The sequence below is a fragment of the Maniola jurtina genome, chromosome 14 (assembly GCF_905333055.1).
Source record: "Maniola jurtina chromosome 14, ilManJurt1.1, whole genome shotgun sequence".
Classification (NCBI taxonomy): Eukaryota; Metazoa; Arthropoda; class Insecta; order Lepidoptera; family Nymphalidae; genus Maniola; species Maniola jurtina.
Genome location: NC_060042.1, coordinates 6,406,465 through 6,434,414, shown reverse-complemented (window position 1 = coordinate 6,434,414; position 27,950 = coordinate 6,406,465). Strand labels below are relative to the sequence as shown.

The 27,950-nt window shown below is 36.2% G+C and overlaps 1 protein-coding gene and 2 long non-coding RNA genes across 3 annotated transcripts in view; 1 reads left to right on the top strand and 2 right to left on the bottom strand.

The window, feature by feature from the left end:
* Positions 1-27,950, bottom strand: part of LOC123871934 — a 218,907-nt gene that overhangs the window by 20,099 nt on the left and 170,858 nt on the right. The gene's annotated exons all lie outside the window — the stretch shown is intronic.
* LOC123871933 lies at positions 1,485-24,255 on the bottom strand. The gene is made up of 4 exons (XR_006797381.1): positions 23,702-24,255; positions 14,833-14,837; positions 3,221-3,227; positions 1,485-1,494 (listed from the first exon to the last, which is right to left on the bottom strand). It is a non-coding gene; the product is annotated as an uncharacterized LOC123871933 (long non-coding RNA).
* On the top strand, positions 4,930-27,712 carry LOC123871926 (mitochondrial uncoupling protein 4). Its single transcript, XM_045915984.1, has 7 exons — positions 4,930-5,240; positions 14,549-14,698; positions 16,633-16,709; positions 21,645-21,840; positions 23,467-23,643; positions 24,273-24,495; positions 25,744-27,712. Exons 2-7 carry the CDS (start codon positions 14,596-14,598, stop codon positions 25,916-25,918), a joined length of 951 nt encoding a protein of 316 aa, XP_045771940.1. The 5' UTR covers positions 4,930-5,240; positions 14,549-14,595; the 3' UTR covers positions 25,919-27,712.

Here is a 27,950-nt window from a genome sequence, read left to right as displayed (position 1 = left end):
AGGATTTTACCTAGATTAAGGTAGTTATAGAAGATAGATAAGGTAAAGGTAGGATCTTATTCCTATTTCTATCATAATTTCTTACATAATAAATCCTTGCTGTGACAGATTCTTGAACTTGATAATAAGTACCTACCTGCCAAATCTTGTATTGCTTCATTTGAAAGTAGGATAAGCACTGTTTGGTGGGCTATGATATAAAGAAAACCTGCATGTAAAGTCCCAAGTTTCTTTAAGCACACAAAAGCTATTGTTTTGAGGTGTACTTTCATAAAATATGCGAGCCAATTTTTCCTAGGCTTTGGTACTATAAAATCACTATTCCTAATCAATGTGTGTTTGTTTGTTGGTTTACTGTTTTGTCCTACAATCGCGTCGTAACAAAGCAACGGATCAACGTGATTTTTTGCATGGATGTGGTTAAAGACATGCGGGGTGATTCGCCTAACCCTAAATAATATTATTAAAATGAAATAAACTTATTAAACGTAAATAGGGTACGGACCGATAATATTATATGTATTATATTGATCGGTAAATGCCCGATTAGTCACATTTATCTGAACAGTACTGTACAAGGGAAAGATATTATTTTAAGCACATCATGGGTTAATAGCGCCATCTAGTTTCTAGTCCAAAGATTATAATTTAACAAAGGTAAAAAAGATAAACTATCGCTGCAGCAGTATTGTATGAAAAATACATAGTTTTCTTTGTATTCTGTTTCACTTTTTTTATAATTTTCCAGAAAATATTTACCAACAGTTGTTATCTTTAGAATACGAAGCAGTTTATCTTTTATCATTAAGTACTTATATCTTATCGCAAGAGGTCTAAAAGCGTCTATTATTGTTCTTGGGTACGCATGAAAGTATTAATTTCGTCCAATATCTATAAGTACCAAAACAACTTTTATTGGATTACCGTTTATATGTAGAGCTTAATGAACTACTTACTACCGTTGAAACGGCAATTTTGATTCTGCGAAATTGAGAAGTGACCAGACTTTAAAGTTTTAATAGCTGACTTTCCATTGACTGACGACAAAATGTGATCTGAATAAATATGATGAAATCAGTAAGTATTCAGTTAAATATATACAAGCGTAAATTAAAAATTTATAACACCCCCGACAAGTAAAGGTTACAGTAACTAGATAAAAAAATTTCTAAAGAAAAATAAAACCGACTTCAAAAACCAAAAACACTAAAAAGTAGAAAATAATTTTTGTTTAGCTACACATGTAATGTACCTAGGTATGAAGTCGAGCGAGCATATTAAAACAAAATTAGAAATCCCAGAGTGAAGCTCGCCCGACTTCATACCTAGGTACATTACATGTGTAGCTAAACAAAAATTATTTTCTACTTTTAGTGTTTTTGGTTTTTGAAGTCGGTTTTATTTTTCTTTTGAAAAATTTTTATTTCACAATTTTTAGTGGCCCCACTGTACTATAATATGCTATGCCCAGTTAAAACCCTACTGTTTACTAAGCTATTACAGTGATCGCGAGCAATTTGCTCTTATCCATTGAGGAGTTCTGTTCTCCATCTCCGAAGACATTCATCAGATCTTCACCAAATTTATATGGGACCACCTGCACAGTATACCCTTTCAAACAAAAAAAAATTTTCCAAATCGGTCCAGGGGTTTTTGAGTAATCGGGGAACATACATAAAAAATAATAAATAAATAAATAAACGAATTGAGAACCTCCTCCTTTTTTGGAAGTCGGTTAAAAAGAGCTGATAACTTTCAAACGGTTGAACCGATTTTCTTAGATTATAGCTAACAACACTCTCGATCAAGCCACCTTTCAAACAAAAAAAACTAAATTAAAATCGGTTCATCAGTTTAGAAGCTACGATGCCACAGACAGATACACCGATCCACAGACACACAGATACACACGTCAATCTTATAACACCCCCCTTTTTGGGTCGGGGGTTAAAAAGGAAAGATTGACTGACTGATTGACTGATCTATCAACGCACAGCTCAAACTAATGGACGGATTGGGCTGGGGATATTACCTATTTTGACGTAGAAAGGAAAAGAAAGGATTTTTGGAAGTGTAGTCGACGCGGACGAAGTTGCGGGTATAAGTTAGTTTTACGATAAAAGTATTCAGCTAGGTAAATAAATGATTATAATGATAAGGTGATAACATCGGGTGATAAAAACCAGACTGCTGATGGATTCGAAAGGTCCATACTAGGTAGTAGGTACCCACCTAACCTACTCCGTTATCCTTATCATGCCTTTATTGGGTAAGCGACGCGTTCAATTTGTTGTGGCTGGTTTTGGTGTAAACAATCTTAAAACTCAATTGACCGGTATAAGTCTAATGCTCTTTTCCACTGGGAGAAGGTTGAATGGACTGTACATAGATCTGTCATTTTAGTTTTTTTTAAAGAATATTAGCTATGCTAATCATGACTAATACTCCCCTTTCCCCTCAAATTAAGCGTAAAGCTTGTGCCAGGAGTAGGTACGACAATAGTGCAACGGGTGGGCTTTGAACCTTTCGGAATTCAATCCGCTCTTCAACCGTTGAGCTATCGAGGCTCTAAATTTAGAGATTACAACAACATACAACAATACAACACAATACAAAACAATATATACAACAGCCAGACTGACTAGTCCAGTACTGAGTAGTGACTACTCAGAGTGACTAGTTATTAACCCCCGACCCAAAAAGAGGGGTGTAATAAGTTTGACCTCTGTATCTGTCTGTGGCATCGTAGATCCTAAACTAATGAACCGCTTTCAATTTAATTTTTTTTGTTTGAAAGGTGGCTTGATCGAGAGTGTTCTTAGCTATTATAATCCAAGAAAATCAGTTTAGCCATTTGAAAGTTACCAGCTCTTTTCTAGTTACTGTAACCTTCACTTGTCGGGGGTGTTATAAATTTTTAATTTACACTTGTGTATTAGACTTATTCAGACTGTTCAGCGGCTATTGTTTACACTAAGACTAAGGTTTTGCGATCATCTGGCAACCCTAGTTTTGAGCTCATGCTCTTAGAAGTAGTAGATAATTATAATAAGTATCGTAATTACTTCAGCTCAGAATTGGAATGCGGCAATAGCAGAGTGAACTAGAGTAAGGTAGTTACCTCTCGGTTTGTTCTTGAATCGATGATGTGTCAAATATTAGGGTATGGCTGACGTGAAATCAAAGGAAAATAGGCGATTCATAGGCTACCTAGTACCACAGCCTACCTAGCGTCAAATGTAGAAATATTTGACGCCGGCCAGTGACGTCAAAGCCTCGAAGTTATGTTACAAGTTACCTAACTGTCGTGAACTGGTGGCAATGCGTTCTTCTTCTAAAAATATAACTGTTGATATTACCCAATATATAGAGTTGTCTTTCCAAAGCTTGCTTTGCTTTTATGAGTTTTAACCTACCTACCTGATAAGGAGTATGGAAGTCAAGAGACGGGCAAGAAGTTATCATATCATCTGCAGTTATAGTCTCATAAAACCAGCTTGGAACTTGTTTATCTGTAACGTTGTATGATACAAAAAAACCGGTTAAGTGCAAGTCGGACTCGCACACGAAAGGTTCCGTAGTAGGTACTATATCGTACAAAATATTCCTACCTAACATTTTTATGTAAAACACTGTATGTTCACCGCAAGTTAATGAAGGATTAGTAAATTAACTTTTTTTTGTGATGTAACCACAAATTCACGGTTTTCGTATTTTTTCATTTAGATACTTGTTCGGTAAGACTAGCTACCTGCAAAATTTCACGAGAAATATGCTATAGGTTTTCTTGATAGATACGACGGACAGACGGACAGACAGACATCAAAGTGATCCTATAAGTTTCTTTTTTCCTTTTGAGGTACAGAACCCTAAAAAATAATTGTCATAAATTAACTTTGCCATTTTAAGACATAAGTTTATAGAGTAGGTAGTATATTTGCAGCTCGCTGCAATCAACTAACTGTACCTACACTAAACTGGCAAACTATACTTTCATGAATTTACGTAAATTGCATTCATGCGTCGATACGGGCACACCTACATACCAAGATTTGGAATGAATGATTTTCAGGTTTTCGCCTTTATTCACGTCACAAGACCTCCTTTCGTGCCTTTCAAAATTGTAGGATTTTTTTTTGAAAAATTGCAAGACCGTGATGTGTGGAAGTCTCTATACAAGAGACCTATGCCCAGCAATGGTCATCCATCGGTTGTTGATGAGGACGATGATGATGACTAGGCGGGAAATACGTCGTTAAAGAATTTAAATTAGCTTAAATCAAATCAAATAAGTTGTTAATTGTCAAAAAGCTGTGATAGGCTAGTGGTTAGAACGTCCGGCTCCTAATCGGTAGTTGGGGGTTCGATCCCGGGCATGCACCTCTAACTTTTCAGTTTTGTGCGTTTTTAAGCAATTAAATATCACTTTCTTTAACCGTGAAGGAAAACATCGTGAGGAAACCTGCATGCCTGAGAGTTCTCCATGTACTCAAAGGTGTATAAAGTCTGCCAATCCTCATTGGGCTAGCCTGGCAGACTATGGCCTAGCCCTAAAACCTTCTGACTCTAAGAGACTCATGCTCAGTAGTGGGCCGGCAACGGGTTGATCATGATGATGATGAAGTTGTTAATTACAATTTTTTGTTTCGAGCCACAATATGCGATATCATGGCGTGCAAAATTAAACATTTCTGAATAATACTAATTTGTACTACGGAATCAATAAAATGGCTAGTTATAAATATTAATCTTTTCTGTTCACGTTTAGATGTGAGCGACATCAATGAAAGTTTTGCGCGAGTTTTCTTGAATGGAATGACGTCATCGCATAGTACGCAAGTATAGGTACTACGTACTATACAGGAGGATTATATATTATTATGTAGATAATTGAGGTCTTTCTTTTGGCGTCGGATATTCTGCGGTGCTGAATAGAATAGTCACAAGTCGGTAGCGATGTGAGTCGGACGGCAGCAGCTGTTCGGTACTTGTCTTCGCGCTCTTTCGCGCCGCGCCGCTGGTTACCGCGAAATTGGACCAAGCGCGTACTTTGCACCCTTTCTAACTCGCTCTTAACCACGTACTTTTATCCTCCTCCAATATTTTCATGAGTGATAATATAAAATAGCTTGTCATTGATGCAATCAGTTCAATGTTTACATTGTGCCGTATCAAGCGATGAAAATTCATAACGTGCTTGCAAATCGTTGGCATCGGCTGCTGAGATAGTGTTTCACGAGGTTGGTGACAACTCTAGCTAGTTTTTTTTAATTAAAAATTATTTCACTTTTTTAACACACTTTTCACAAAGCATGTCAAACACTACTACTACACACAACTAATTCATCACTCTTTCATAAAGCCAGATGATGCCCGCGGCTTTGTTCGCATTTGACAGACAGACACACTTTTGGACTTATAATATTATTAGTATGGATGATAACGACGCATCAAGTGTTTGAATAATAGCCATTATTAACATCTTTCAAGCGATTGAGAATCGGGAAATCTTTATATAGAAAGTTTTCTCGTCATTTTTCTTTCAACTTTATAATAGGTACAAAGAACAAAATATGGTTTTTAAATTCGCCGCGCTGTGTGCTGCGTTGTTTATAACAATATACATGGTACTTATTTGTCTATCTACCAACCGGTTTTCTTATTTTCTTTCCCATATAATATGTACGTAAGTACCTACGCCAAATTTTTTCAGTCAATTTCTGCGGTTATTATTATTTATTACCTTAGCATAATAAGAAGAACATAAACGTTAGGATTGGTCCACAAGCATTGTCGTTCATCATGTCATTTTTATCTCATATCAGAAATCAGAATAGGTACTTTACTCATAGCCGTAACTTCAAAAAAAAAAAAAACAAATAGATAGGTTCAAATTAATATCTAGGTAGATATTAGAATTTATGATGTTATTAACATCTAGTGCCATAAAAAGCTTTCTGTTAATGTTCTAGTTGCAATTTATGTTGCACGCATATTTCATTTTAATAGGATATTTCAGCTCTATCAGTAAGTAGGAAATAATTTTTGTTCCTGAAGTATGCACACATACTGCTTATCTATGATTGGCAAATCCTATCCGCAACTAATACAATTTACTTTTGTTTCACACAGTCTAAACCAATTTATCAAACTTCTTTCAGGCTTCTGCGCGAGAAAATTATAGTGTTCTTTGTTTCTCGAGGAAAGGTTTTGGACCAAGAAGTTTCGTTTTTGGTCCAAGTAATTGATTCGTGGCGCTCACCACTAAAATTGTATCATCATCATCATCATCAACCCATCAACGGTTCAGTAGGTACTGAGCGCGGGTCTCCTCTCAGAATGAGGTCTTGGCCATAGTCTACCACGCTGGTCAAATGCGAATTGGCAGACATCACACACCTTTGAGAATAATATGAAGAACTCTTAGGCATGCCGCATGCAGGTTTCCCCACGATATTTTCCTTCACGGTTGAAGGAAGTCATATATTTACATTGTTGAAAAAGTAAAAACATACACCCACGTCATGTTCAAATTCAATTCAAAATATTTTTATGCAAATAGACTTTTACAAGTAGTACCTACTTTTGAATCGTCAAAAGCATCTACCACTGGTTCGGAATGCCTTTCCTACCGAGACGAACCAATAAGAAACTCGGCGGCATAACTCCGAAAATTAGAGGTACGTGCCCGGGATCGAACTCCCTACCCCCCAACTAGGACGCCGACCTCTTAAGCACTCGGCTATCACCTGATTTAATTAAATAATATTAAATTTTTTACAGACAGAATTGGTTGATATAAAAATTTATATTCCTGAAAAGTTTAATATAAGTAAATGAAACACCGAAGTGTTGATAGATAATAGGCACAATTTTACATGCCTGAATAGATCTTATAGCCTTATTAAAACGTCTCTATTTAAATAAATACATTGTACAAGGTTATTTTTATCAGGCATTTCCTATTTAGTTTAAAGTACCGATTTCGTCAGTTTCTGACGATTAAAAGTATATTTAGCGCGTTTCAATTAGTATCATTAAAACTGGGCTCGTAATATGACTGTCGTAAAATTAAAGTTGTTCAGTTTTGTTGTCGGTGTTCACATAAAAATAACTGTTGATAGGTATTTATAAAGGTATGTAAAAAACATAATTATAAATATACTTATAAGAAGCAAATATGTAAATAACACAAATACAAACATAAATACACACGCATACATTTGTACAACACGCTTATACATAAGCGCACACCCACACGCACGCACGCACGCACGCACGCACGCACGCACGCACGCACGCACGCACGCACGCACGCACACACACACACACACACACACATACACACACGCACACGCTAGAGCAACGTCTGGCAACTGGCTTCCTTCCAAAATGTTCAGGGTACAAGAAACCCTTTAGATGCAAGCCAAATCTTCATGGAACTGGTTGACAAACACGATGCTAAACCTAACAAAATAATTTCGAAATACATATTTTGACTCGGCGTATAACAGTGTTTTTTTTAACTGGGACAGTATGGGGAAATCGTAAACCATAGGAGATACAGGGAAACTGCCTGAGGAAAGTTCAGTATGTTTTAAAAAAACACACTGTATAGCGACCCGCCCCGGCTTCGCACGGACAGGCTTATTACAATTTCCGTAAAGATCTCTAATTTTTTGAAAATAAAATATAGCCTATGTCACTCAGGAATAATGTAACTTTCTATTGGTGAAAGAGTTTTCAAAATCATTTCAGTGGTTCCACTTATTACTTCTTATAAACAAACTTACACCTCTTCATAGTATTTATAGTAAGTATAGATTTTAGGCGTTATTACCACGTACCTCATTCTAAGTGGATTCTAAGTGGAGAGCCATGCTCAGTAGGGGCCGGCGATGGGTTGAGTTGAGATGGTGATGATGATTGATGGTTACCATGTACAAATTGAACAGTTTAGCTGCGATCTCACTTACAACTTTACATTTTATGATTTATGCTGAATCAAATGATTCTCCTAATTACGGGAGTCAAACACCATATTAGTATTTACACCATATTAGGTTTGACCTAATCGATTTTAACCTGTTGATAAACCACGCTTTAAGATTCTTTAACTAACATTTGAACTTGGTTTATCAGACTACATAATCTGAATGTAGAACTTCTCGCTCGACACAAATCTCGACACTATTATTTTATACTTTTATTGCTGAGAAACTGTAACAACGCAACGCTTTCAGCAGTAAAAGCATTGCCAAATAAAATGACGAAATATATAAACTAAATTCAGCGAAATTAATGACTCATCAACGATGTATGGCTCCTAGTCATTTTTCATTTAATTAATAATAACTGTTCGGTCTAGCTTTAAAGGCCAGACTCAGATAACTCGTAAAGTACCTACCTACTAACGGATTTATTTATCTAAGTAGGTACGTACCTACTAAGCCTACGTAAGTAGATATTTATTATCTAGGAGTTCAGTCTGAAGCTTACCGTTTGATAAATAGCTAAGCTTTTAAAAGCTTTTGAATCATCAACATTCATATTACATTTATCGATAATAATAATAATAAAGGATATGATCTAATGACTATCGTGACGCAAGACCATTGCTAGGGTTTCCATTTAAAGTGAAAAGTCCGTTAAAAATAGTAGTAGGTACTAGGTAGGTACCACCTATCTATTTCTAACACCATAATATTAAGGTTAAGTGACTTCGACCCATATTGTTTAGCTGGTTAATAAACATGACAGTGATGCACATTCAATCGATGTGACCTTCGTTGCCCAATGAAAATTCACGGAATATTTCCATACAAGTGATGAAATATGATACCTACTTAGATGCCTACGTAACACTATTATTGAAAGCTACTTTAATTATTTACATCTACCTACCTACAGAGCTTTTGCATCTAATGAGTAATGACTGAGAAATTATGCAAAGCTGTTTATAATTTTTATAGTGTTTTGCCCACACTCAAGGAAATTTCTAAATACATATCAAAAATGAAATAGCGGCACTGGCAGCAAGGTGGACTGTGGCCTAGTGGTCAAAGGCATCGGGCGCGATTCCCAGAAGATCCAGGTTCGAATCCTGCCAGTCCCGCAATTTTTGATATGTATTTAAAAAATATATACAATGCTTAACCACACTAAACATAGCCATTTTAAAAGAACTTGATTTAACTTTATCACTTTGCGTGGAGTCAGAAATAACAAATTATTTTCTGGAACAAACTTAAGCTTTTTGAATTACGAACCCACCAAAAACATTTCATGTAAAAAGTTAGCCAAGACTCACAAGTTCATAATGTTTTCACTGTTAAAAAGTTATGAGATCTCTAGTAGAGCCAAGCCCCTAGCTGATCTTAGATTTGTGCTGGCCATGGGACCTATCCCAAGTCCAAAGTAATATAGCTCTTAAATGTTCTAAACTGTATCAAATTTATAACAATAAATAACAAATCACTCTACGTACAAGCTCTGATTCTACAAACCCTATATCTTGGTAAAAAAAGACGGCTTGGCCGTTTAATAACTTTTAACGTTTAATATGTTATGTCATGTAATAGTTTTACGAACATTAAACGGCCAAGCCGTACTTTTTTTACCAAGATATAGGGTTTGTAGAATCAGAGCTTGTAAGTAGAGTGATTTGTTATTTATTGTTATAAATGTGATATAGTCAAGAACATTTAAGAGCTATATTACTTTGGACTTGGGATAGGTCCCATGGCCAGCACAAATCTAAGATCAGCTAGGGGCTTGGCTCTACTAGAGATCTCATAACTTTTTAACAGTGAAAACATTATGAACTTGTGAGTCTTGGCTAACTTTTTACATGAAATGTTTTTGGTGGGATTTCATTTCTTTTTGGCAGGTGCCCTAAATTTTTTTTGGATCTATTTCTTGTAGGTTCATCATTTTCATGGCCCACTCTCTATCGTTACCTCTTTTTTTAAAAGCTTTTATTCAACTTGCAATGTACTCGTATGTAAGTATGTTTGTTCGGGTGGAATCTTGCAACTCAATTTTGAAGCAGATATACCAAATTTCAGTCTTTTAGGACTTCAGGAAACACAGATACTTGGTACGTTTGATAAATCTGCCACGGACATCTTATCATGTAAACTTTAGTATTCGAGCAACAGATTTTACAGATATGCATCTCATATACGAGGGGATGAAGGGGGACCCGATTTCTTAATTTATCTGTTGTTCATAATTCTTGAAATTTGTACTTAATGCCAAATTTCAGTCTTCTAGGACTTCGGGAAGAACCCTAGAATTACAGACTAGAAGTTTTGACTGTCAATAAATCTGAAACTATAAAAGTTAGACAATTGATACTCAATGCGTTTAATCAATTTGCCAAGGACATCTTATCCTGAAAATATCAGCATTCTAGCGACAGAATTTACAGATTTGCTTTTCTCATAAGAGGCGTAGAGGGGGGAAAATTCCAATTTCTCAATTTTTCTGTAGTTTGTATGCAATTTCTAGTCTACACACCAAATTTCAGCCTTCTAGGACTTCGGGAATTACCCTAGAATTACAGACTAGAAGTTTTGACTGTCAATAAATCTGAAACTATAAAAGCTAGACAATTGATACTCAATGCGTTTAATCAATCTGCCAAAGACATCTTCTCCTGAAAATATCAGCATTCTAGCGACAGAATTTACAGATTTGCTTTTCTCATAAGAGGCGTAGAGCGGGGGGCATTGCCAATTTCTTAATTTTCCTGTAGTTTGTATGCAATTTCTAGTCTACACACCAAATTTCAGCCTTCTAGGACTTCGGGAAGTACCCTAGAATTACAGACTAGAAGTTTTGACTGTCAATAAATCTGAAACTATAAAAGCTAGACAATTGATACTCAATGCGTTTAATCAATTTGCCAAGGACATCTTATCCTGAAAATATCAGCATTCTAGCAACAGAATTTACAGATTTGCTTTTCCCATAAGAGTCGTAGAGGGGGGGCATTGCCAATTTCTTAATTTTCCTGTAGTTTGTATGCAATTTCTAGTCTACATATCAAATTTCAGCCTTCTAGGACTTCGGGAAGTACCCTAGAATTACAGACTAGAAGTTTTGACTGTCAATAAATCTGAAACTATAAAAGCTAGACAATTGATACTCAATGCGTTTAATCAATTTGCCAAGGACATCTTATCCTGAAAATATCCGCATTCTAGCGACAGAATTTACAGATTTGCTTTACTCATAAGAGTCGTAGAGGGGGGGCATTGCCAATTTCTTAATTTTCCTGTAGTTTGTATGCAATTTCTAGTCTACATACCAAATTTCAGCCTTCTAGGACTTCGGGAAGTACCCTAGAATTACAGACTAGAAGTTTTGACTGTCAATAAATCTGAAACTATAAAAGCTAGACAATTGATACTCAATGAGTTTAATCAATTTGCTAAGGACATCTTATCCTGAAAATATCAGCATTCTAGCGACAGAATTTACAGATTTGCTTTACTCATAAGAGGCGTAGAGGGGGGGCATTGCCAATTTCTTAATTTTCCTGTAGTTTGTATGCAATTCCTAGTCTACATACCAAATTTCAGCCTTCTAGGACTTCGGGAAGTACCCTAGAATTACAGACTAGAAGTTTTGACTGTCAATAAATCTGAAACTATAAAAGCTAGACAATTAATACTCAATGAGTTTAATCAATTTGCTAAGGACATCTTATCCTGAAAATATCAGCATTCTAGCGACAGAATTTACAGATTTGCTTTACTCATAAGAGGCGTAGAGGGGGGGCATTGCCAATTTCTTAATTTTCCTGTAGTTTGTATGCAATTTCTAGTCTACATACCAAATTTCAGCCTTCTAGGACTTCGGGAAGTACCCTAGAATTACAGACTAGAAGTTTTGACTGTCAATAAATCAGAAACTATAAAAGCTAGACAATTGATACTCAATGAGTTTAATCAATTTGCCAAGGACATCTTATCCTGAAAATATCAGCATTCTAGCGACAGAATTTACAGATTTGCTTTACTCATAAGAGGCGTAGAGGGGGGGCATTGCCAATTTCTTAATTTTCCTGTAGTTTGTATGCAATTTCTAGTCTACATACCAAATTTCAGCCTTCTAGGACTTCGGGAAGTACCCTAGAATTACAGACTATGAATTGTGATGATCATCAGTGAGGGACGAAAACGGCATATTTTAGGTATCAATAAATCTATAACCATAAAAGCTAGATATTTGATACTTAGTATATTTGGTAAATTTGCTGAGGACACCTTATACTGAAAATTTCAGCTTTCTAGCGTCATCCAGACCGAAGTTATGACGGGTCGAAAATACGGCGAAACACTTCGAGAAAAAGGTACTACGTAGCGCCCCGGCCGCCGTTTGGCTCGTCTTGGCGGGGGCACTGCCGTGCCCCCTGATATTATAATAGACCTGCTTAATATGTTTTCACTGTCGTATGTATATTTTACTAGATAATGCCCGCGACTTCGTCCATGTGTCCGATTTTTCGCGATATGACCTTCCCGGGACGAAAGCTATCTCTATCGACAAAATCGGTTAAACGGATGGGCCGTGAAAACCTAGCAGACAGACATATTTTCGTATTTATTAAATTACTTAGTATAGACTATAGATGGTATAGGAAGTTGCGATGAAAATGCGGGCGAGTTGTGGTTAGCGCGTTCCCTTTACGCTATTTATAAACTCTCGTTTGGTTAGTGTGAAAACTCTAGAATATTATGTAGTAAAACCGCTGTATAAACTATAAAACGCGTCTAAAATAGCAGACAAATACATAATATTGAAGTTAGACCATCTTTCAGTAACTATCTCACGGGTTGAATCCAAGAATAGGGTTGACATAAGTAGTGTTTTCAACTTCAGTTCACCTACTCATGAAAGCCATTGTTAAAGAAATTGTATAGAGCATAATGCCAGCGTTCTCATAATCTACGTATTTCATGCTTGTATGATATACCTACTCAGTATACCTACTTAGTTTCAGTAGGCAGGTATGTAGTAGGTACGTTGACAATTTTTTTATATGTATCCTAGAACTATCATACAAGTATATAAGAAACTAATCGATAATATCTTTCTGGATAGAATTTTAAAGTAGGTAAGTATATTTATGTTTATAATCCGTTGCAAATTATTCATACCTTGATGACAATACTTAAAATTTAAATAATAATCAAAAGTTGGTATAAGCATCAACTACTTCTTTATTTCGTATACCTATCTATTCTCTAATGTAATTCTACATGGATGCAGGAAGAGTATGCCGAATAGCCTAATATGCTAATCTGTTCTTTGTATTAACTTCTTCTTTTTAGATATACCTAAGAATACGGCATTTCTAACTATAGGTAGGAACATATTTTCCCCCATTATCATTTTCATAGCTAGTCATCCTAAAAGGCATTTTAGGACTATTCAATATCCAGTATCTATCCCAAGTTAAATCTAATTAATTGTATTGTTATTCTAGTTTCAAAAAATTCAATTTCGTAGGTAGACAGGTATGTGATCAGCCGTAGCATACCGATATTAAACAAGTGTAAATTAAAAATTTATAACACCCCCGACAAGTGAAGGTTACAGTAACTAGAAAAGAGCTGATAACTTCCAAACGGCTGAACCGATTTTCTTGGATTATAGCTAAGAACACTCTCGATCAAGCCATCTTCAAACAAAAAAAACTAAATTAGTTATAATAAAAATCGGTTCATTAGTTTAGGAGCTACGATGCCACAGACAGATACACAGATACACACGTCAAACTTATAACACCCCTCTTTTTGGGTCGGGGGTTAAAAAAGACCAGATTATCAAAATATCACCAGACAGTTCCTAATCAATACCTATTCATAAGTGTAGAGAAAACTCACCTAAAAGGTCGCCCAGTTATCGATTAGTTATCGGCTCTCCTTGACTTTCAGTTATCGACATAGGATATGGTAATGACACGGCAATACATACTAACCGAGATCAATAGTATTCATATTCTGACCATGCGGGCACATGCGAGCTTCGTTTACTAACGGTAAATCGGCTATGTCTCGGATATCAAATATTTTTGGCCTGGTTCATACATGAGTTGTAAATTAATCGTTTTAGAATGTCTGTCTAACTATACTACCAACCTACTTTTTTGCGGATCACTGAAGCTCTGTTTAATTACAAATGCTTTGAATTTGACTTAGATTCCTTAATTTAATAAAATCATTTAAAAACAATATTTTGTTTGTGATAAAACGTGGTCACTGAGTATAAAGCAAAAATTGCTGATACTGTGTCCGTTTTATATTCGAATATCTTTTATCCTCGGCTTCGTAAAATCCGGGACATCTGGACCCTTATATTATATATCGACTATTAACTCGACGTCGGTCATAGTTGAACAGTAAATATAAGGTTTAAATCGAAAAGTTCATCTCAAACCGCACTCAAAAACAAATATTATATAGACAAACTAGGTACATATTAGAAAATTCAATAGAGAAAAGGAGAGAAAGTATAGTGCTGGATATTTTTCTAGGTATTATGGACAAGAAAGAGCTGATAGTAAGGTGATAAATCAAGAAGATGCCCGTACTCCGCAACGCCGACCACCCCGCCTCGAAGGCCACCGACTCCGTGGCCGCTCGATACGGTGTGGCCGTATTGGGAGCCTGGGCGGCCGAGACAGGTATGACGATATAACAATTATCTCACCGTTTCGGTGATTACAGTATCTAGATATAAGATATGTAATAAATGCTTCAAATGCGGCCCGAAAAATAAAAGCAATGTCCTTATTTCAAGTTAGTCCAATTTTTAGACTTTGTCTTGGCGTCATAATATTATTATGGACTATGACCATGTGGAATGTTAAGATGCAGTAAATGATTATCATTTATCATAATTTAATATTTATGAGATACCGACGTACCTATGACGGTTATGACGTAAACATATATACACTCAGATGGCTAAAATCACACTTTGAGTAAAAGTAGTGAATGCATAATATTAATATAGGTGATATAATGTTCACTACTTGGATTTTCACGATAGAAAACATGGTTAATGGTGCCTATGAATTATAAATTATTATGTGTGGGTGGAGTGCTAATATCTCGTCTTATTAAACCAAACGATGGAATTCGTATACAAAAGCATTAGTTCAATTTTCAGAAGTTCAGACGGCTCACGGCCCCTTTATATATAAGCGTGTATGATTGAGCTGACGCGCATAGATATCGACGCCACGACTCGAACTTAGAGCTTCACTTCGCACAAAAGCATTAGGTACCTACCTGCTCTGCTTTTAGTATATTGTATACCATTTATGTACAGCTCTCTGAACTATAAAAGACGATGGTAAATATTCTTTAAGTATTACCTAAGACTTGGTGGAAAAGTTTAGTGGCACTTAGGAATGCTAAAAAGGTCCATAATAATAAATCCATGGACTGAATTTATATTATGAAATTAAGTCTTATTATTCGCATTGCGTAAAACGCAAAGTATCTATACTTACTAAAAAATAAAATTGAAGTGTCTGTCTGTTTGAACGGCCTAATCTTCAGAATGGCTGAACCTATTTTGACGGGACTTCCACAGACCAAGTAGAGGATTAACCAAGGAGTAACATAGGCTACTTTTTAGCCGACTTTAAAAAAATGGAGGAGTTGTGTTTTCTACCTATGTACACTGATATCTCCGATATTTCTGAACCGATTTGCGTATTTTTTTTTATCGATAGAGGAACTTTGCGATATTGTTCCACAAAAAATTTGAATTCCAACTCCTCAATCCTGATGCTGCAGGGGATTTGACCAATCCACGCGGGCGAAGCTGCGGGCATCATCTATAGGTAATATTTTTGTTTTGAAAATACGTCAGAGTTATAGAGGCTTCTATCGAGCCGGGGAAAGGAGTGGGTGTGTTCCCTCGCTGCGAGAAGCCTTGTACAGTACGTTATATAGGTACTCCATAATAAGTGTATTCAATATTTCCTGCATATAAAATATGGCTTCACAAAAAATTATCATTTTCTGTAAACCACATTTTTGTTCCTTTTTATTACGCCTGAGTATTAGGCACTTAGTTGAATTTCAGTTTCCAACACAGGGAAGAAATGATCAGTGACTGTAATATTTAGATCATGACGGCTTTATGAGATAGCAGGTAAAAAGGTGTAAAAATCTAACGTCAAAGTATAACTTTAACAAAGTGTCTGGCAATGAATGACGTGATTTCAAATACTATTTCGAAGAAAAAAAATTAGACTTTATGCTTTGACGTAAGATTTTTTACACCTTTGTTACCTGTTATCTCCCAAAGCCACCATGATCCAAACTTCATAGTCGCTGATCGTTCCTCCCTGTGTTGGGGACAGCATTTATAAAATAACGAAGGTCTGGCACGCGCTGGCTCTCTATAACTATGTGAAATAAGGCAAAGTTAAACGCAGTGGTTTACATTGTAATGTCACCCCAAATGCTAAACGTCTCGACCTGATTTAAGTAAATAAAGGTATTGTCTGAATTCTAATTAATACAGCCGCCAACTTCATAGTATTTAAATTCGTTGACCGTTTTCTTGTACTTTCAATTTACATTTGTGATTTCATTTCAGCTACTTACCCGTTTGACCTGACAAAAACGAGGCTACAAATACAGTCCGAAGTGGCCGCTGCTAAGCATGGATATAAGGTAAAAGAACGTAACATCATGTATGTACAAAAACCGGCCAAGTGCGAGTCAGACTCGCGCACCGAGGGTTCCGCACTCGAGTATTTTTTCCGACATTTTGCAAGATAAATCAAAAACTATTAAATGCATAAAAATAAATAAAAATCTGTTTTAGAATGTACTGGTAAAGCCCTTTCATATGATAACTGACTGTGTGTGACTTTTTAAGTGAACCTCTCGCAGTGTGCTTTAAGCCTTAAAGTAATTGTATGCCAGTGCCACACTGGAGCCGTATGCATTTCCTATGTGACCTTTACTCTTGATTCGTTCAACGTATCGTTTATCGTGTGGACTGTGGACTCGCGGCAATTTCCACGTATTTACATTAGCAACAGAATAAACACCTCAAGGCCCAATTAATTTTTATTGTGATTGAACTTTGAACCAACGTTTAACGACTTTCGTATGACGAAGTAATTATGAAATGTCAACGAATAAGATAAGATGAACCATTCGGACGACTCCGGCTATTGCCTATAAACTATAACGTTATGTACTTATTATATTCGTATACCATATGTTCGAACTAACTCAGAGCGGACCCTGGATGTTTCGGGTAGATATATCATATTATACAAAATGGTAGAAAAACATATACCTAGTTGACATTAGCTGACAACAACACTAACTATAGTACGCGACAGGTCGAGATGACAATCGGAGTGGGGACGCTCCACACACTCTCACAGCCCCCGCGCTAACCCGGTACGCGATAGCGTGGGTGTGCGGGGCGTACCTCCGCCTTATACCCCGATTGCCATCTTAATCCGTCGCGTAGAGTAAGTTCTCTAAATATAGACTAGTCTTACAATATGGACCATAGTAATATTTCGCCCGATGACGCTCCTATCAAAGCGAAGTTAGCTACAATCGATGCCCTTGCCTCGCGGCATCTCGCCAGTGGATCGTAGCGCAGCTACATGTGTGTACGTGTCGGCGGCAACCATTTTGAGATTTTCAAGCTTTTTGATGTAATTTTTCGGTAAGTTTTGTAAGATTATTACTGCTGTAATTACAATCATGATATTTTGACTGTCCACATTCTGAAAACATTATTGTGTTACTAATTATTCGTCAGTAAGCTCGTAGCTGTATCTCTTAACATTATTTTTGTACGAAATTATAACCTTGAAATTGCATCATTTTGTAATATGGACCCGTCAAGGGATTTGAAAATGGACTAGTGGTCCATATTGTGATCCTGGTCCATATTGTAAGCCTTGATTATTTTTATGTTTTAGGTTATGGCGTCAACATCTAAGCAAGGTAAAAGGCAAAAATGGGACAAAGACTCTATGACTATGGCAATATTGGCTATTCAAGAGGGCAAAATGGGATATTTAAAAGCATCCAAAACCTACAGTGTGCCAAAAACCACACTCATCCGTTTATCTCAAAATAAAAACAAGCCTTTACAGGAAGTGACAAATATGAAACTTGGGAGAAAAGCAACACTTCCCACTGAGTTAGAGGCAGATTTAGCTGAATATGTACTTCGGATGGAAGAATCAGGATTTGGATTGACTCGACGTGATATTATGTTATTAGCTTATCAGTTAGCTGAAAAAAATAAGTTAACTCATAACTTTTCACAAGAAAAGAAGTCAGCTGGTAAGACCTGGCTACGTTTGTTTCTAAAACGCCACCCAAATCTCTCGTTTCGTCAACCAACTGGCACATCAATTGCAAGGCTTAAGGGATTTAATAAAGAAAGTGTTGAAGCATTTTTCAAGTTGTTAGAAGAAGCTATGAATAAGTTCAACTATACTCCAAATAATATATATAACGTTGATGAAACGGGGATATCGGTGGTGCCTTCAAAGATACCAGAAATATTATCTGAAAAAGGCAAAAGACAAATAAAAGCTATAACGTCCGCTGAAAGGGGTTCCACTATAACTTCAGTTATATGCATGAATGCCAGTGGTTCATTTGTTCCTCCGATGATGATTTTCCCTCGCAAACGAGACCATCCACTTCTCATGAGAGGGGCTCCACATGGTGCTATCCACGCATGCCATCCTTCAGGCTGGATCCAAACCAATCTCTTCACTCAATGGTTCAAGCATTTTTTACAACATGTAAAGCCTTCAGCTGCTTCTCCTGTACTTTTGATATTAGATGGGCATGCTAGTCATACGCGAAATATTGAACTTATTGATTTGGCACGAGAAAATCACGTTCAATTATTATCACTGCCTCCACATTCAAGTCACAAAATACAACCACTCGATCGCACATTTATGGGGCCTCTAAAAAAGTATTTTTTTGAAGAAACTCGTCAGTTTGTACGGAATAAAACTCAAGCCGCTACGCATTACGATATTGCTGAACTATTTGGGCGTGCTTACGTGAGATGTCAACGTGCTGAACTGGCGATTAATGGTTTTCGTGTAACTGGAATCTACCCATTAAATAGGAATGTTTTTGAAGATCATGATTTTATTGAGTATGGGAATGATCGTTTAATAGCTGATGAAGTACATCCTATTCAACAAATACAGCCTACAATCCAATCACCATCAGCCAACTCAGAGAATGATGGTTATGATCATGATTCAGATCAGACTTTTTTTGACGATTACGGTCCTGAACAAGCAGCTGACGAACCCCAATCCCCAATCAACAAAACTATTGATATTCAAGATCAAGGACCAGGTTTACTAATAGATAAATCTATACCTTTGACAGTCAACAAATCACATTCCATAATTAGCAAAACTCTTGAACCCAACGCTGCAAAAATAGTACAAAGTTTAGCTCAATTGGCATTAGATGCAACTTGTCAATTCAGTGAACAGCTATTCTACAATTTATCTCCTAAACACATGGTAGAAATTTCAACTTCAGATAACAAGACAAGTAGCACAAGAAAAGAAGTTGCTATAAATAGCCTAAATTCATCTAAAGAAACATCAGATCTGACATCCGCCGCTGGTCCTTCTACCTCAGCGTTTTATTTATCGCCAAAACAGTTATATCCTGTACCACGTTTAAAAACAAAACTGAGTAACAGAGGAAGAAGAGCAACTACCTCCACTTTTTTGACTTCATCGCCATATAAACTTGATTTGGAAACATCAATAAAACGAAAAGAAGAAGCTGAATTAAAGAAAAAAAGAAATATTACCAAAGAGTTGGAAGATTCAAACAAGAAGGCAAAACATAAACCTGACCTAAAAAGAAAATTAGAAGAAAAATCTAAGACGACAAAGAAATCTGGAGTGAAAAAACAACTTAACAAGGAGCCAAAGGCGAAAAATGCGGAGTCAAAGAAGAGACCAAAGATAAAATTAGAACATAAGAAAAAAAAATCGAAAGAAAAAGCTCAAAAGAAAAGAAAAACGTCTAGAAAGGTACTGGATTTTACTTCTAGTTCCGAAGATGACAATTATTCAGTGAACGACGATACTGACGAAAGCCCTGATCGATACCAGAATGACAATGCAAAATGTTTGTATTGCTTAGGTCTCTTTTCTGAAGATGTTCGTGGAGAACAATGGATACAATGTCCTTTTTGTAAGCTATGGGCACACGAAGAGTGTGCAGGTGTAGAAGGTGTTGTCTTTATGTGTAAATTTTGCAAAAAGAAGAAAAAATAAGGGTTTTATCCTACATGATATTGAGTTTTTAAGATCATCTTTACTATAACTATGTCAGATTGATTTTACTATGATTAATTTTTACTATCATAATAATTATTGTCAACAAAACATATTTAATAACTAAGGAGTTAGCGAACAAAACGGTGTGGTGGCACAAAATAAAATTTTATAGGACGAACAAGAAAGTCAATGTAAGCTCATGAAATTGACTGTACCTAGTCGTGCCGTTTTGCTTGGAAATGAGTTCAGATTGGTGCGCGAAAAATGACCGGATTAAAAAAGCATTTTGATCACAAGCGAAGTTACACCGTTTTGTTCGCCAGCTCCTATTTTTAACCCCCGACCCAAAAAGAGGGGTGTTATAAGTTTGACGTGTGTATCTGTGTGTCTGTGTATCTGTGTATCTGTCTGTGGCATCGTAGCGCCTAAACGAATGAACCGATTTTAATTTAGTTTTTTTTGTTTGAAAGGTGGCTTGATCGAGAGTGTTCTTAGCTATAATCTAAAAAAATTGGTTCAGCCGTTTAAGAGTTATCAGCTCTTTTCTAGTTTTCTTGTAGAAAAGAAGGTTAGATAACCGTTAGGTTCATAATATTATGTCAATAGACAAATGTCAAGCTGTCAAGATGGACGTTGCCTAAATACATAATTATTTATTTGAAAATGACATTTGGAAAACTCAGATACTTTGGATCGTCGGGGGTGTTATAAATTTTTAATTTACACTTGTATTTATTATATTCTCTACCATAATTATAGTATGCTCCATATTAGACACCCTAGGTCCGTATTAAAAACCTACTAGTCCATATTGAGCTACCTATTTTAAAATTTGTAAGTTTGTAATATTTTATAAAAAACATAAGTTTGTTAGAATTTTTTTTTCTTTAGGACATTTCAAGTATATGTTATAATTATATAATAGTTTCTTGACTGATTGAAATTAAAAAGACTGATTTAGTTTCAATATCTTGTGATTTATTTAAATAAAACCATAAGGTAGTCCATATTTAGAGAACTTACTCTACTATATTTACATAAACCTTTGAGCCATCGAATAAGAGGCCAACGTTTTAACCAGGCTATAACTCCTATTTTTACCCTACTGCGGCAAAGCCAAAAGGAAGGGTAATGATTTTAGCAGTCTATGTATGTATGTTTGTGTCCAGATTCTGTGTGTTCCACCGTAGCGTCTAAATTACTGGGCCAATTTTGATGAATGAGGTGTCAATTGATTGCAATGTGCGATCAGCTAAAAGCTGTACTAACAGAATTTACGCATTACTTACAGTTGGAGAATCTGGGGATGATCAAAACAGCAGTTGGCATCGCGAAGCAGGAAGGAGTGATGAAGCTATGGACTGGTCTGATGCCAATGTTCCAACGTCACGCCATCTACTCGGGTTGTCGGCTCATCTTTTATGAACACTTCCGAGACGCCTTGAAAGACGAAAACGGGAAGGTTTCTTTGGGTGCCGCATCTATAGGTAAAAAAATTGTATTAGGTAGGTACAGTTCGTTGCACGTAAAAAGACCGCTGGGCAATATTAGTGGAGAGGATGTGTCTGAGCGTGGGTAGGAAGATTTTTTTTATCCTAATATTTTTAAGGGGCTTTTTAGGTGTCTTATATGCCAGCCCCGGGTAGGAAGATATACCTACCTATGGTTGTATTTCTATTACCTATGTCTGCGCATGGGGTTATAGCTTATGGAGCTGTACTTCTTAGAAACGAAAGCTTGCGATTTTTGTGAACTATTATTTCAAGAACATTTTGAAATCTGTAAATATTATCTCGATACCATCAATATTTGGATCGCGATAAAGGGGATCGCGTGATAATATTGTTAATGCTGATATTGATAAGGCCGAACTGATTTCAATTTCGAATGAAACATGAATGATGTCTGCATCGGTTGATATTTCGTAAACAAACGACTTTTCACGTGGTACGTAAGTAAGTAGTTAGGGAGACAAAACTAATATTTAATTTTATTAGTGTTTCTGTAATCTGATACTAGCGATAAGATAAAGAAGTGTGTTGGCCTCAATAATTACAAGGCCATTTTATATCAGACCGTCACATAAAAAATAATAAATACTTACTCGTAATTGATAAAATTAGAGTATGTTTGATTACTCAAAATATGCACTTTATACCTACCTATCTACCTAAATGTTTATTTGAATGAAAAAGTTTGTATTCTATTCTTTGTTAGAATTATTATTTATTTACAAACTTTTGCCCGCCATTTCGCCCGCGTGTAATTCATTAGTCCAGCTAGACTCTAGAAGAACTATTCCCACTATTTTCTTACATAATTTTATCAACACGTGTATCTGTAGAATGCCAATTCGGTCATAGCTGCGACGTTATCTTACGGCGATTTTGCTCGATAAATTAGTTCTTATTTTAGCCGGCCTTGAGACAAGGACAAAACCGTGATGTCAACAATTTAAGTTTTCAATTCTATTTTTATGTGTTGCTTGGTTGAGGAGATTGCGGTTGAATGACCTACTCAGATTTACCTACGATTTATATACCACATATCAATATTATTGTTTTTATAGCGGGGCCCAGGGGTAAGAAAAGTTACATGTTGGCATTATCAGTTGGTATCCGATTTAATTTTATTGCATAGCGTTCTACAAATGTCCGGGAATTGGGACGGCATAGAGGGCCATAGACAAATAAATGAATAAAAAAAATAAAAAAATTGATGCAAAAGTAAAATAAAAACTAGGAACAACCAAGCCTTCTTTAGGATTATAACTGAATCGACATCATTAAGCACACTATTTTGTTTTGCATCGATGGTTTCCCATCTATTAAGTATTTCTATTGAATTACTGTCGGACTGCGTGTGTAAATGCCCAAAATAAATATAGATTTGAAAAAGTTTTAAAAAAACGTGGTAGGTTCTCAACAAGTCACACTCACATCAATCATGTCAGAGTGTGACTAGTTGGGATTTATTCCCCATCGAGTCACACTGTTAGTCTTGATACGCTTGAGGTAAAAGCTTATCATTACTAACCCACTGTCATGAAGAATGAAAAGAGTAATTCTTACTTGGGAGTAAAGTAATTTGAAGGAGACCTCCTTGTTGAGCAGGCGGGCTGGCGGCGGGCTCGCTCGCGCAGCTGATCGCGTCCCCCACGGACCTGGTGAAGGTGCAGATGCAGGCGGAGGGACGTCGCTTGCTGCAAGGCAAACCCTCACGCTTCACAAATTGTCGACAGGTCTATAAGATGCTTTATACTGAAGCTGGCATTTTGGGCTTTTGGAGGGGTGAGTTTTTTTTATTCGATGACAAGTTAGCTCTTGACTACGGCCTTACCTGCGGGACTATTCGCTAACTCTGTGTTCAACGCTGAGTGATAACCACCGAGCTCATTTGACATTTATTTTTAATCCATTGAAGGTTTTCTGCGAGAAATTATTTTATCACTCAGTATACCTAGTAGCAATGTACAATCAACCAATGTTATCGAATGACTCTGTTCACCGCTGGTGTTAAGTGATGAATGATGAACCCTAAAATGGAAGCGGGCTAACCTGGAACTGATATTTGCTCGCTTGGTAGAATTATTTTCAATCGGTTTCTTCATAATAATATTATCGTATGGAAACGACACATCGCTTGGCGGAACTTCTTTGTTGGTGGCGTGCACGGCAGAGGCTTCCAACTAGACAAAAAAAAAATTTTTTTCCAGGCTAGCGTTTTGAGGAAACACCATTCAATCATTGAAATCTCTACAAGATTTGTCGTTCGATTGGCTGCAAGCCAAATCATAGCCAAACACTGTGTATAAAAAGTACTCTGTGGTATTCACCGATGCTTGCTGTATGTATGTTGTTTACCACAAGAAAGAACTTAAGAAAGGAAAAATAAAATTAAGAACCTAAAATGTTTACAGGCGCCATCCCTAACGTGCAGCGCGCGGCATTGGTCAACATGGGCGACCTGGCGGCCTACGACTACAGCAAACAGTTTCTGATGCGGGAATTCGGTATGGCGGACACGGCGTTGGTGCATGCGATGGCCGCTTTCACGGCCGGCTTCGTCGCCGCCGTCATGGGCACGCCGGCAGACGTGCTGAAGACTCGGCTTATGAACCAACCTGTGGGACCCGATGGAAGGTAAGATCTACGTTAATCTATACCTACTTTTCGTTAACCGACCGTATAGCTGAAATAATACTTAATAATGCATCCTAATTATAATCTCTCGATATTGATAGGTTGTTTAATTGTAGACTGACTTGTAGTTTACGATTTTTAGACTGGGGACTTTATTCCTATGGGGATTAAATAGCAGATGAAAGTTTGTATGAAAGTCCGTAATTTCCCAAATTGAAAATTGATGAGCTTTTGATCAAAAATATAGAAGAAGGTACGTGTTTCAGGACTATGTCACCTCTCTCAGATTTTCAAAAATTGCACTCGAACGAAGCCAGTGCAGGTCAGCTAGCGCAGTATAGAAAGGGTTTGTCGTAAAGCTGCCAGCGGTAGGTAGGCAATAAGTAGGTTGTACTGTGTTTACAGCTGGGTCGAGGTCAAAAAACGAGGTCAAAGTCGGGACCCGCGCGCGCTCATTGCAATGAATCCTTTCCCTTTCGTTACAAATATAATAGAGACGACAAAACTTCGACTACACCTTTGATATATCAAGTTTGTAGGGACTTTTTATTTTTACAAAATGTTCATTTGGCTTGCTCTTACTCTTTATGAAATAAAAACACTAAATTAAGACTTACCTACTAGAGAAAGAAAAGAGATATATACTTAATGGACAAAAGAATTTCAAGCGGCGTTATCTCGAAATAATTTTATTGATACTCTTCTATAACAATATATAAAATCCTATAGCCATTTATGTCGCTCTATGCTATTGAACAAAACGTATAAAAATATTTTCAATCCTGGATCAAATGTCATTTGGTCCATTAGGTCGTTTTTATTTCATAAAATAATATAAATAAAATACTTTGGGGCTTGTTTCATAACATCCAGATAAACTTTATCTAATGAATGAATTTGACGTTATGACAGTTTTTGTATTGGGAATCTGTCAAATGTAAAATGTATTTATAAGTTAGATAAATCTGACGGTTTTATTCGCTAGATAGATCTGGCGGTTGTGAAACAGGCCCTTAATATATTTGTAAAATAAGTTCATTTTAAAACTATTAGCTAATTTGTTAACAGTCATCACAATATAGCTGCCAAAGGCCTACCAAAAAGCTACCTAGTTGGAACTGAGTCTGCTACTTGAACTCGCTAGCTCGTTTTAGTTGTAACTGACGCTATAATTTTACTTACTATTTATGACAATCTTCATGTGCGTAAGGACTAAGAAAATAAGAAGTAACTTACTTTACTTTTCAGAGGTACCCTGTACCGTGGTATGATCGACTGCCTCAAACAGTCCGTGAAGAACGAAGGTATACTCTCCCTTTACAAAGGCTTCCTGCCGCTGTGGATGAGGCTGGGACCGTGGGCTTTGATCAACTGGATAGCCTTCGAGAATATCATGCTGGCTATCGGAGGACAAACATTTTGATTTCCATTCAAACTATACAGGAATATTTTGTGAACTGTGCACCAATTAGCGATCTTTAGAGGCTTAAAGAGGTGACGGGTAATGCTTTAGCGCTTGTGTTCTAGCGTGATTTGAATCCAAGGAAATACGTTGCGAAATAGCCATGTTTAAATAACTATATTTTCAATTAACGGATCAGACGCTGTTTTTATACCTACCTTCCATGGGATTTCAGTCCTAATTCTTTTATATTCGGATCAAGCGCTTCAAGACTTTCATACTACAGAGCATGCTAAAAACTGTGATGCTGCAGTGTGACGTGATTTATAGTTGTCTGCAGTCAGAGCCTAGCGGAGACCAATCCTTAATCTAAGCCATACAGTTTGAGCCGCCTAGCGCATGAGCGTTGAACGCACAAGCGCACGAATTTGTCTTCACTCTTTAAAATATGAATGTATGAGTTTTGCCTATCTGCAATTTTATAATATCTTTGGTTTTTTGTGTATAGTCATGTATTTCAAATAATACTAGTGCGCGGGTTCCGTGTGATGTTTGGGTAGTTAAATACTAAATAGAGAATATCTTTCTAGAAACAAATAAAATGCTTACTGTTTGAATACACGCGTTCAAATAAAATATTCCAGTATAAACGAGATGACCACCTGAATTTTTGAAACATTGCCACAATTTTGAAGGTGTCAGCCTTAATGTGATATGTTATCTGCATTAATTTAAGTTTAAAAGTAGGCATAGGCGGCAAATATGAATAGAGCTGTTATAACATTATATGGGATTCAAATAAAAACATGACATAGTTAAAAAAATTGACATGGTTATGCAAATTCGGTTGTTAGTAGAATCTCTAAACTAAATGGACAAAGCAAGAGTGAATAGGCATGTTCGTGGCAAATGCGCTTCAACTTAGTTAGAGCTCATCATTGCAATCCTGCAATGAAAAGAAATTAAAATAGTCAGTGTGGCTCATTCTGTTATAGATAATCTCTCAACTAAAATAACAGGTCTAAATGTATAGCTATCCCTTTCGTAATGTTCCCTGCGGAAAAGGATAGCAAGTTTAAGACTAATTGTCAATTAGTGAGAATGAATACAACAGAATTAAAGCTACAGTAGTAATATACTTTTCTGCATATTAGAATTATACCATTTTCATTTTGTTTAGGGATTTTGTAAACAACCGATATAATTAGTAGGTGTAAAAAAGACAATAAGTAAATAATTATTATTTATTTATATTTAATAAAAAATATATCAAATTGAGTATGTGAGGGTTATACCTATAAATTTTGTACCACCAATTTTAATAACATTGAAGGATTATCAAATGTAGGTATGTGTGCAATATTAGGGTATATTTTAAATAGGATGCATGCTTTCATTGTTAATATAAGTATGTGAAAAGCAATAAGCACAAAATATGGTTTATATTGATTAAAAAAATGTTTATTACTATTATTATTATTATTTAAAAATGGTTGACCTGTTTCAGGAAAATGAGAAAAAATCATATAATAATAAAAGATAATAAAAGTAGCATAGCAGTCATAGCACAACTTTATGTATATCTATCTCTATTAGTAATTAGCTGTAATAAGTTATTGAAATCTGCCACATTTGGATTATTGTAAATTTCAACAATTGACCACATAATATTATGTAATATATATTTTCTAGCTTTAGTTGTTACGCAAATTGTGTAGATGTTGAAAATGTTAAGGTTGCTAAGTTTAAATAAAAATGTGATGTAATTGTAGTATTTTATAGACATATTTAAAAAATTAAATAATTTATTGTTGATTTTGGCTTTATAATATTATCTTGCCCTCATCACATTTTGATTCACTTTCTTCGAAGCGATACGAACTTAGGATGAAATCTATAGAGCGTACTTTGACTTAGCTCAGACTTAAGTTTCAGTTAAAACGAGACAGATATGCCAGTGATATAACGCCGTCTCGTTTTAACAGTCTCTTTAGTCTAAGCTAAGTGCGCTCTATAAATCTCAACCTTAGACCTCGTACGTAATTGCTTTGAC

Bases quoted from the DNA above. Each gene is read 5' to 3' on its own strand.
- LOC123871926 (XM_045915984.1), top strand. From the start codon at position 14,596: ATGCCCGTACTCCGCAACGCCGACCACCCCGCCTCGAAGGCCACCGAC. The intron at 21,841-23,466 runs GTAAAAAAATTG...CTTGTTGAGCAG, and splicing joins TTTGGGTGCCGCATCTATAG to GCGGGCTGGCGGCGGGCTCG. The intron at 24,496-25,743 runs GTAAGATCTACG...TTTACTTTTCAG, and splicing joins CCTGTGGGACCCGATGGAAG to AGGTACCCTGTACCGTGGTA.